Genomic DNA, 11095 nt, shown 5'->3' with positions numbered 1-11095 from the left:
TCAGACGGGGAACCGGTGCTTTTAAATCCAGAGTGGGACTGCCTGCGCCTGCTCCTGTTATCAATAGCAAATACGGACTCAGAGAGACAGATAAACGCTTAAATAGGCTTAAAAAGTTAGGTGACAGCAGCAAAAACTCAGACAGTCAATCTGTCAGCTCTAACACTGATGCAGATACCACTCAGGAAAAAAACAATGCAAGTAAGTAAGGGAGATTGATAAGCATCTGTCTTCTTTTATTATTATTATTATTTTTTAAAGTATTTTCACACAGTTGTCTTTCTAAAGTGTGCTTCACTTCAGTAGTTTCGATCTTTTAAATATTGAGAGAAGCTCTGGGACTCCCATGCTTCAGCAGCACCGCAAGGTTCTAGAAACGATCCGAGCATAAAAGCAGTCTGTATCCCGCCTCCAGATTCAGTCCTGTCCTCTAGACTGAACTGTCTGCTTTTCTTGAATTCCTGGTAACTGGATACTACATTCTTCATCATGTGTTCCAGGGTCGTCCTGTGTTTGAGAGAAACATATTCAAGGTGTTAGTTTGACTGTGGCGATGGTGGTAGGTCCTACAGGAAGACGAAGGACTGGTAGAGGTGTGGAGGCACGTCCGTGTCCCCACGCCGAGCCAGTCCCTTAGCACACGTGACGCCAGCCTGGGCAGTTCATAGCTCTGGCCTCAAGGCTTCCACCTTTTTGTCGCTTTCTTGCCCTTTCCAACCGAACTGAGCCCGTTCACCAGACCACCAGCTCCCAGGCTCAGAGTTGCGATAGAGGAGCGTTCGGAAGGTCGCTGGTACTGTGACGTGGTGCCCTAGCCACCACGGAGAGCCGCAAGAGAGGCGCCACGAAGAAGCCAGCCCTTAAGATACCGCTTGTGCGTGGGGGCAAGACAGTATGGAAACTGGAAACAGAACGGAGCATAAGAGGAAAGAAAGCGGAGCCAACCTAGCCGGGCAAAAGGAAGTGCGTCCTGTTTGTGGAACTTTGAAGTCCTGGGACCATGCTGGTGGCGGCCGGTTTCCTCTGGGTAACACCAGTTTCCTCTCGTTGCCACTAAAGCTGTAGGCGCGTTAGTCTGACTTGTTTCTGACAGGAATCCAGTTTCCACGTTTTGACTCAGTGATCCCTAGGGACACCTGTTTTGCCCTGCCAGGTGGCCATAGGTCCTTGGTAGCGCCTTGGTGCCTCTGGAAGTCGCGTTGCTTGAGGCTCCCCCCACCCCGTCTTCAGCCGTTTGCAACCCAGCGCGGTGCGCCCCTTCCCTGCAGAAAACCCAGGCGAGAGGGGAAGGCCTCCCCCGCGACGGGTAACGTCATGCCGTGAGCTCCTGCGTCCGCCTGCTGCTGGAGGTCAGGGGCCGGGTGTCACCCCGTAGCGGAAGAGCAGTACCGTGTTCCTAGTCCAGTGTCCCTGCCCCAAGTGAGCAGAAAGAGCGCAGTTAGCCCGCCACTCGCTGTTGACTGTTGGTTCTCACAATAAATGGAACATAATCAACGTTTTGTTTTCGGAGTCTGGTTCCTTGGCGAAACTGGAGACTTGAGAAGCCCGGTTTAGAAATACATGCATGAAACACTACAGAGCGCGGACACGGCCACCACGCTGCGCACGCCGGACGGCGCTGTGACACGGGGGGCATTAACTCTATTCCTACTGTATGCATACCGAACTCAGTACACCACGGAGTCAAAAAGAGCGTAACGTAGGCAGCCACTGAAAGTGTGCCGACTACCATGTGGCCCTCTGGGGAGTATTTCTTAGTAAGCCAAATCCTCAGAAGCCTCCTAGTTGCTGGAGAGCTGTGGAGATGTCTGAGACTCAGGCCCATCCCCCGGGGTGCAGGAAGCACCCGGGTCGTCACGCCGAGCAGGCTGCAAGCGCAGAGCAAGCCGGGGTCCCTTTGACCCGGGGTCTCAGCCTCACCGAGGGGCGATGCTGCGCTCCCCAGTGATTGCCGATGGGGGTGGAGCTGACGGTTCAGATCACCTTTCTGCAGGATTACAGTGGTGAGGACTGGGAGGGTGGTTGGCACTGCCGTGGAGGGCCGGGCGCTGGAGTGGACAGACGCGGCCCCCGCTCTGGAGGAGCTGGAGGCTTACCACCAGCAGCCCTCGCAGCCCGCCCTCCGCTGGGCCGTCACCGCAGTGTCCTGTCAGGTCCCCACAGGTTTTCTTTCAGAAGGGATTGCTTTTGGTGTCTGTGTCTCGACCATAACCTCCTACCTGGTTGAAAGAAGGACTTTTTGAGATCGCAGCTGGGAGCAAAGCCCAGGCTGCCCGAGCCTCTCCCAAAGGACGCGCTGAACAGCTTGTGTGTTCTTTTTTAGAGAAACATTTCTGCCTAGTCGGGAGAAAACTTCTTCCTTCTGCGCAGATCTCTTTTTGAAAGGTGTCTCTAGAGCCACGAGTTTGATTGTGGGCTTTAGCATCTGGAAAGAGGAGACAACAAGAAATCCATTTTCACAAGTTCAGTCCACAAGCCTGAATTTTAAGGCCATTATTAGAAGAGCGTGGTATCTTAGGCCTCTTGTGGCTCGATGGCTAGGCCACACCCCTCCCATAGTGCCGCGAACCAGGGTGTGAGTCGTGCCAGTGCCACAGGTCACTGTGAGGCCTGGAAGCCAAGGCGGGTGGAATAAGTTTATCTTAACTCTGGAGCGCCTGTCCTAGAGAGAGTGGACCGGGCCACCCTCTTCTCACTGTCAGCGGTCACAGACCTCACTGTCGATCTGAACCCTCCTTGAAGCTGAGCCGGTAGGATACTGCTCGGTCCATTTCCGACAGCCGCTGCAGGCTGTTCCTGCCGGCCTGGGCTGGTCGTGTCCGATGGAAGGTGCTTGTTGAGCCTGACATACTTGAACTGAACTCTACAGTCTCACTCAGGGTTTTCTGGATCTTCAAGTTCTGAAGATGCCAGGCTCTGGCCGGCCCTCATGTTCCCTTGGTTTATGGGCATAGTGTGCGTTTTGGGGGCCTTGCCAGTACGGAAGCCAGCCCAGGCGCACAGGAAGCTTTGATGTCATTTCGCTGCTCGTGTCGGCTGTCATTCTCGATGCGCACACAGGGCTGCCTTGTGCTTTGGAGGGCACTGTGAGGTGGCGGTGAGGGCCGTGCCGTGTGGGTCCTGTCCCTGGGAGCTAGGGACCGCCACTTAACTCTGTGGCATACTTAGTACGGTAGCTCTTGAGTCAGACGCCGCTCAGTCCAGATGCCAGCTCTCCCCCCTTGCCGGTGGGCGGCCTGAGGCGCGCTCAGCCGGACGCGTTCGGTTGCCCCGTGGACTTAATAGCACTACGAAGAAGGCACGTTAGGATTGAGAGCATACTGATTGGGCCATTCGCACAGCATCAGTATATAATAATTGTTAAGAATGTGTCTCTGCACCTAGAATGACTGTTTTTGATTTGTGCACTGGAGATCTGTCCCCGCCGCCAGGCCGTAGAGTCGCCCCATGGTGTGGCTGCACCGAGGCCAGAGGAGCCGCAGGGGTGCCTGATCTCTGCTGAGTCAGAGTCCTCAGTCCTTGGACAGACTCCCACTCATCAGCAGCGCGGCTGCTGTCTTCCTCTTCTAGCCTACCGTCACTGTCCTCCCGAACCAGGACAGGAGGACCCTTGGCGCCCACAGGGCTCCCACCTTCGTCACATGGCTCACGTTGGCCTTGCCCAGATTCTCTGGGTCTCTTCTGACCGACTTGATGATCATACCTCTGCTGGATTTTGTTGAGAAACTTTTTAAAACGAAAGTCTAGACTGACCAGTACACGAACACGTGTAAGTGAGGTCTCCGTATCAACAAATCCATAGCATCCAACACAGTCCGTTCTGTGTGGTTTAGAACACAAACACGAGCGCCCTGTGGGTGGGTCCCGCAGTTGGCTAGCCAGGGAGTCCTTTGGAAGCAGGGGTGAATTCAGAATCACCAGAAAATGAGACTCACCTAATGGATTAAGATATAAGCCAGACTAAGGAGGATCTCAGGTGCTTTGAAAACAGAAAGGGTCATTTGTAGAAAGTCCTGAAGGTCTCCCTGAGCAAAGCATTTCTTAAGTGGAGTCTTAAAGGGGGGAGGGGACTGGCTTAGGAAAGCGTCTTCAGGGTGGAGGGAATTCATAAATGAAGACCCGGGATGTGTGTAGGACCCGAATAAGGAAAGTAGATCGTGGCTGGAGTAGGGGGTAGGAAGGAGGAATATGACCGTTGTTGAAATTTTTGGATTTATTCTGAGGGCATTCAGTTACTGAAAGTCTTAAAGCCTGGCAGTGACGTGTTGTACTAGGAAAGTCACTCCAGCCACAGGGTGGAGAACAGGCTGTTGGGGAAGCGGTGGGAGGGGGGGGGGGAGTAGGGGAGGGAGTCGCCGCCGTTCAGGCAGGGGGCTGTGAAGCGAGAGAAGTAGATGGCCGCAGGGATGCGGCAGGAGGGGGCTCCATGGGACCTGGTGGCTGACTGGGGGAGGCGGGTAGGGAAAGCAGGAGGGCGGGGTGACCTCTCGCCGTCTGCTTGGGCAGCTGTCTGTGTGGATGGTGGTGTTCCTGCGCAGGATGGGGAATTTAGAGGGAGAGCAGCCGTGAAGCTTGATGCTGAGTTCAGTTCGGGGGGCATGTTGGCTGTGATGAGGGGTTCATCCTCGGGACGGTCTAGATGCCGGCAGGTGTGTGGTGGTACTGACCTGTAATCTAGGAGGGAGGCTAGAGAAGGTGGCTTGGGAGCTGCCGGTGCCTCAGTGGTAAGAGCCGTGCGGGGGGCCAGGGTGGGTGCTTGTCACCCAGAGAAGGCGTGTAGTTTCCAGAGGGTCTAGGACAGCAGAGACCTGAGGCATGCAGTTGCGGCGGGCAGAGGGCAGGGCACGCGAGAGTGTGGCCCTGTGGGCAGCCAGGGGGATGGGAGTTTTCAGGAAGAAAAGCGGTGAGCAGCGTCCCATTCTGCAGAGAAGGGAAGAGGAGGACAGGGCTGGAGAGTGGCCGCTGGACGGCACGACAAGGTCTTCCAGGGCTGCCGGAGGCTGTCTCACTAGAGGGACGAGCTGGATCCAGGTCGCAGCGGGCTTGCGGTCCAGCGCGTGGGGTGCGTGTGGGTTGAAGGGGTGGTGCGGGCACGGCGCGGGAGCGGGCAGCAAAAGGAACAGTGAGGCTGACAGCCACCAAGTTTGGTCCTGGAGTGGTCCTTGAGGAGTCTGAGCCGAGCCGGGGGCCTTCACAGTGGAGTTTGAGAAGGCCAAAGTGCCGGACGCCGGCGTGCGTTCACATCGGCAAGCACATGTCTTCAGTGGACCTCATAGGAAGCCTCATGAGCATAAAGAAATCCTATAACCAAAGAAGGCCCTGTATAGGCTCGTGTTTTAAAAAATCATTTCCAGCGAGTTTGTATGATTCCGGTTCATGCGACGTCAGTTCTCCGGTCGAATGGCGCCCAAACCACAACTCCCATTGTTCTAAGGACGAGTGGCTGCCTCGGGGTGGGTAGCCCATATGGAGAAGCGCCTTCTGGGTCCAGTCCAGGTGCTCGCTCCTGGGAGCTGTGCTGGTCTGAGTACCCCAGATCCTCTTATGAGACACCCTTGAGTATAGAGCCTTCTCTTCTTGCTGGTTTGCTATGTTGGGAATGCTTGTAGCGCATTCTTGTTCTCCCTCAATAGAAGCTAACTAGTGCTAACTTATTTGCTTAGCCATGCAGAAGGAACAGCCATCGCCCTTGGCCAAGTCCACGGCGACAGTCTCTGCTGGGCAGTGTGCTCGGTTTACCCATAGTCACTTTTTACTCGCCCTGTTTTCTGCTGAGAAGTGCGGATTCTTACTTCTGTCATCTCAGCTTCCTTAGTGGATGACTCTGGGGTAGTTTGATGAGGAAGGGATTTCAGGTGGGGGCTGCGGGGGGGCGATAAGGAATTGAGAAATGGACTCCTGTAAAACACTGTGCATACAGGTCCAAACAACAGAGAGAAAAACGTAAAGACAGCAGAAAGTCCCTGGTAAGGTCAAGCTCACTGCAGAAGCAGCTTAAACTTGAGTCACCCATAAGCCTTTTTGCGAATCTGATCGGGGTCCTCGGGTTGGCAATTCCCAGGAGGGTCCTCGCAGCCTTTCCATACGCTTGTCCAGAGGAAGTTGGATCCCCCTTTGTCCCACGAGTGTAACTCTAGTCGCAGGCTTCTTCCTACCTCGGTTGTTGGTTGGTAGCCGGCGGCCCCTGAAGGATGCAGCCGAGAACGCTCTGCTGCCCCTGGAAGTCTGCTGGTCCTCGCGGAGTGGGAGCAAGAACTTTGTGTAGTGCAGCTCGTTGTGGGATTGACAGTATATAGTTCTTAGGGTCTCTCTCGCTTGTTTGAAACCACTGTGGTAGAGTGTCTGTTAGAGCTCAGCGTCTGTGCTGTATTACCAGTCAAGTAATCTCCTTCCTTTGAGTCCATGAGTCACGGGTTTTAGAAACCTATCTTGAATGATGTTGAGAATTTGTGAAAGAAAATCCGATTTTTCCTCAAGTTTACAAAGACTTGAGGAAAAGAAATACTTACATGTCGGACAAGTATCACAATGGGTTATGGACGAGCTCTGGGTGGAGTGCAGGTCCGTGCTGCAGGAGGTGCCGAGGTGCTCCGTAAACCGGAGGCAGCGGTTGGGAAGTTACAGGAAGGCGGCATGGGGGTGCCCGTGTGCCGGCGGAGACCAGCAGGGTCCCCTCACACGCTGCTCATAGCCAGCAGGTTTGGGTGGTGTGTTGAGTGCGCCTGTGTTCCCCGGACTGGTTTTCATCCTTTTTTTTCTTCTTCTTAACTCGCAGCTCCCAACCGAAAATCTTCCGTCGGTGTGAAAAAGAACAGCAAGAACAGAACATTAACGAGGCAGTCTCTGTCAAGGATTCCAGCTTCCTCCAACTCTACCTCATCTAAGCTAACTCATGTAAACAGTTCCAGGGTACCAAAGAAACTGAAAAAGCCTACAAAGCCTTTACTTTCAAAGATAAAATTAAGAAATCATTGCAAACGTCTGGAGCAAAAGAGCACTTCTAGAAAACTCGAGATGGGAAACTTAGTACTCAAAGAGCCCAAAGTAGTTCTGTATAAAAACTTACCCATTAAGAAAGAGAAGGAGCCCGAGGGACCGGCTCCAGCCGCGGCAGCCGGCGGGTGCTTAACTAGACACGCGGCGCGGGAGCACCGGGCGGGCTCCGGGCGAGGTGCCCCGCCGCTGGGGCATGGCACCCCCTGCGCCTATACCACCAGGAGGTCCGCGCGGACGAGGACGACCCCGAAGGAGCCCTCTGACCTCCCACTGGATCCCAGCCCGTCGGACGGCTATAAGAGCGGCTCGCCAGCAGCGGGCCCGGACGGCAGTGGTGGCGAACAGCCGGCTGCCCCGGCACAGGAGGGGGACCTGGCCCCCGGGGCGGCGCCCAGCGGGGAAGCCAAGTGTCCGAGGAGTGACAGCGGCCTGTCGAAGAAGAAATCACGGCAAGGGAAACTTGGGAAACCGTTGGCGAAAGCCGAGGAACCTGCCGAGGGGCCGGACTCCCCTGGAGAAGCTGGCGTGGCGCCTGAGGTGCTGGGGGCCCCCTGCGAGCCGGCCGAGCTCGGCGCCCCGGAACCCGCGTCCGGGGCCTACCCGGACTGGGCGCCTTCGCCCGGCGGCGGGCCGGTCGTCACGTCCGACAGCTTCAAGACGAAGGACGGCTTCAGAACTGCAAAAAGTAAAAAGAAGAGGCGAATCACCAGGTATGACGCACAGCTGATCCTGGAGAATAACTCGGGGATCCCCAAATTGACTCTTCGGAGACGCCACGACAGCAGCAGCAAGACCAATGACCCGGAGAGCGACGGCGTGAATTCCTCAAAGATAAGCATCAAGCTAAGCAAAGACCACGAGAGCGAGAACAACCTGTACGTAGCCAAGCTCAACAACGGCTTTAACTCAGGGGCGGGCGGCAGCGCCACCAAACTGAAGATCCAGCTGAAGCGCGACGAGGAGGGGCGGGGGCCGCACCCCGAGGGGCTCCACGAGAACGGGCTGTGCTGCGGCGACCCTCTCTCGCTGCTGGAGTCCCGCATGGAGGTGGACGACTACGGCCGCTACGGGGAGGAGAGCACGGACGAGCCGTCCTCCTCCGACGGCGGCGAGGAGGACGAGGACTACGAGGAGGACTTCGAGGACGACTTCATCCCCCTCCCTCCGGCCAAGCGCCTGCGGCTGATCGTGGGCAAGGACTCCATCGACATCGACATCTCCTCCCGGAGGAGAGAAGACCAGTCTCTGCGGCTCAACGCCTGAGCGCCGTCTCCGTTTGGCCCGGGGAACCTCCTTTAAAGAAATAAAAACAAATTTCCGTCAGTAAGTCCTCGCCCGAGACCGCTGTAGCCGCGCTTCCCTCGCCTCCACTGAGCAGCGTCCTGCTGTCCTGCTGTAGAACGCGTGCAGCCCGCTGACTCTCCCGACGCCCGATTTGTGCACATTTTTATTGTACTTTCTAAATAGCCTTCCTACGTGCAATTCTGAGTTAGAGGGAAAGCCCAGTTGTAAAATAAAGGCTCCAGCGAAATTGTACAGTGACAGCGACTTTCCACACGGGACGTTGAAAACAATAATGTGGGTACACAATTTTCTTTTTCCCTTTTTTTTTTTTTCCTCTTCCCTTTTTTTTTTTTTTAACCAAGAGCATCAACTGGCTCTTTAATATATGACTAAACAATAATTTAAAACAAATCATAGTAGCAGCATATTAAGGTTTTCTAGTATATGCTAATATCACCAGCAATGATCTTTGGCTTTTTGATTTATTTGCTAGATGTCCCCCCCACCTCGGAGTTTTGTCACTTTCACACTGTCCGCTGGCCCAGGTGTACTGTGCGTGGCCTTGCTCAAAAGAGCAAACCATCGGTCGGGAGTCGAATTGGTTTCTTTAAAAAAAAAAAAAAAAAAAGTACAATGACACGCGTGACCGCTCACTTTCCAGTACATTGTCCGTACGAGAGCGGCGGTGTGGAGGTCGAGTTCCGAGTCCGTGTATTTATTGCTTGTCATGTAAATTAAAGACCTTGTATTTAACACTTTTCAATCCTTTTAGATAAAATTGTTCTTTGCAAGAATGATTGGTGCTTATTTTTTCAAAACTTTGCTGTGAACAATGTGATGACAACAGGCAACATTTATCTAATGAACTACAGCTCTCTTAATTAATTTGGGTCTTCAAGGTTTCTGTTGCACTTGTAAAATGCTACAAGGAATATTAAAAACTCTATTCACTTTAACTTATAATAGTTTATGAAATAAAAACATGAGTCACAGCTTTTGTTCTGTGGTAACCTATAAAAATGTTTGTCTTTGAAATTCAATGTAAAGAACTGAGAACAATGTATATGTTGTAAATATTTGTGTGTTGTGAGAAATTTTTGTCATAAGAAATTAAAAGAACTTACCAGGAAGGTTTTTAAGTTTAGAAATATTCATGCCAATAAAATAGGAGATTATAAAATATATAGTTTTAAGCACTGCATCAGTGGGAGTTCTTGGCTTATGTTAGTTTATGTATGAAAATATCAAAGATTTTTTGACTATATTATCAGTTAAACGAAAAGAGGAGTCAGATTTAATTTGTTTTTTTTTTTTTTGAAGCACTTTGAGAAGAGAAATTAATTTTAAGTAACTTAATGAGCAAATTCTTGATTACTACTTTATGTTCAATACCAACCTTTCATTTCTCTGGATTATTTTACAAATCATTGGACAAAGAATTTGGGAATATAAAGCTGTAGCAGGTGTTTGACGCCAGTGGGTCTCCTTATTTCTGGGAAATGTGTACGTGTACTTTCAGATATACAGTGTTCCTGAGTAAGATCGATTTAGGGGATTCGTGTAGTGTCTATAGAAAAGTAGCCCATGTCTTAAGATATTAAAAGGAATCTGCCCGTAACAAAAAGTCCAGTGGAGAAAACCTCAATGCTTACTCTTACTTTTGGTGATTCCTGCTGGTTGCCAGGTTCTGGGGAACATCCTTTAAACTGAGTCCCATAAAACAATTGCCAATAGGGGTTCCATGTAGAAATTAATAATATTCATAAAAGTGTTTGCAATGTAGAGTTTTTGTTTCTCCTCACGTTCTTTTAAGGAGTTACTCGTGTGGTCTTAACGTCGCCTCATTCCCGTCTGTCCCATGCAGGTCACCCCTCAGGTAGCGTGGAGGGCAGGTGCAGACCCGCTTCCCTGCCACACCCCCCGCCCCCGCCCCGCGTGTGGTCCGTCCCCCGCTGCGAAGCAGAACAGTTCCCCCGGGTTCTGTCCCGAGGCCCTCAGAGCGCGTTGTGGACCACATCTGTCCTCACATTGTCCCTCGGGGGAGAAGTGTGAGTCTCCAGCCTCTGAGGAAGGTCGAGCATAGACTCCGTGTCTGGAAAGTACCAGAAAGCTGTGGGCCACCCCTTTCACTCCCGCCTTAGTGTGGAGCATGTCGAAGAGGTTCAGAGACTTAAGTCTCAGACCGTCTCCCGGAATACCAACGACAGCCATTTCAGGACTTTCCCCCTAAAGGAAAAAGTCACAAAATACCACATTTCTCCATTTCGAAGCTTGATTTTAGTAACTTATTTACGTTTTTCGAAGCTGACCTTACCCAGGGGCCCCAGCAGCGGAGCCCTGGGGTCGGGGTGCACAAACCTTCCAGGGAAACCTGATTTCCGTTTTTCCAGGTGGGGGCCTCGGAGCTGCTCGGGCTCCGCCGTGGAACTTCCCTGTGTGGGATGGCGAGAGCCACACACGGGTGACACGGTGACCACTTGGAAGAGGCTGCGTTCCATACAACTTCAAGCTTGAGCTTGCGCAATGATTCGTAAAAATTTTGGCATTGTAAGAATTAGGAGATGATCATAAAAATACATGTAAAGTGTTCGATTTTCAATCATTTTTCAAATTACTGTTTTAAATTGTTTTGCTGAGTTGTAATACCTTTGAGATACAATGTATTCCTTGTACTGAAAGAATGAAAAAAAAGGACTTTTTCAGCATTTGAGGTAAGTTCTTTAACGTTTCATTAAAAACATTTTTTACAAATATTTTGTACATGCACTTGCAGTATTGAGGTTAATCATTTTAATAAATTCGGAAATTGAAACAA

General features: G+C 52.1%; 1 protein-coding gene across 14 annotated transcripts in view; it reads left to right on the top strand.

Annotated features, from left to right (window-relative positions):
• Positions 1 to 11095, top strand: part of KMT5B (lysine methyltransferase 5B) — a 52776-nt gene extending 41681 nt beyond the window's left edge. For 9 of the 14 annotated variants that reach the window (XM_082748751.1, XM_082748749.1, XM_082748748.1 and 6 more), the window contains 2 exons: positions 5 to 201; positions 6776 to 11095. In XM_082748751.1, the coding sequence (XP_082604877.1) occupies positions 5 to 201; positions 6776 to 8259 (1681 nt within the window). In that variant the 3' untranslated portion in view covers positions 8260 to 11095. Of the gene's footprint in view, positions 1 to 4; positions 202 to 500; positions 1495 to 6775 lie in introns of those variants that run through there. The other 5 variants (XM_082748743.1, XM_082748742.1, XM_082748744.1 and 2 more) reach the window with 1 other exon arrangement.

This window comes from Mustela nivalis (assembly GCF_964662115.1).
Source record: "Mustela nivalis genome assembly, chromosome: 9".
NCBI lineage: Eukaryota > Metazoa > Chordata > Mammalia > Carnivora > Mustelidae > Mustela > Mustela nivalis.
Note: the sequence above shows the minus strand (reverse complement) of the source record. Positions and strands in the feature narration are given on the sequence as shown.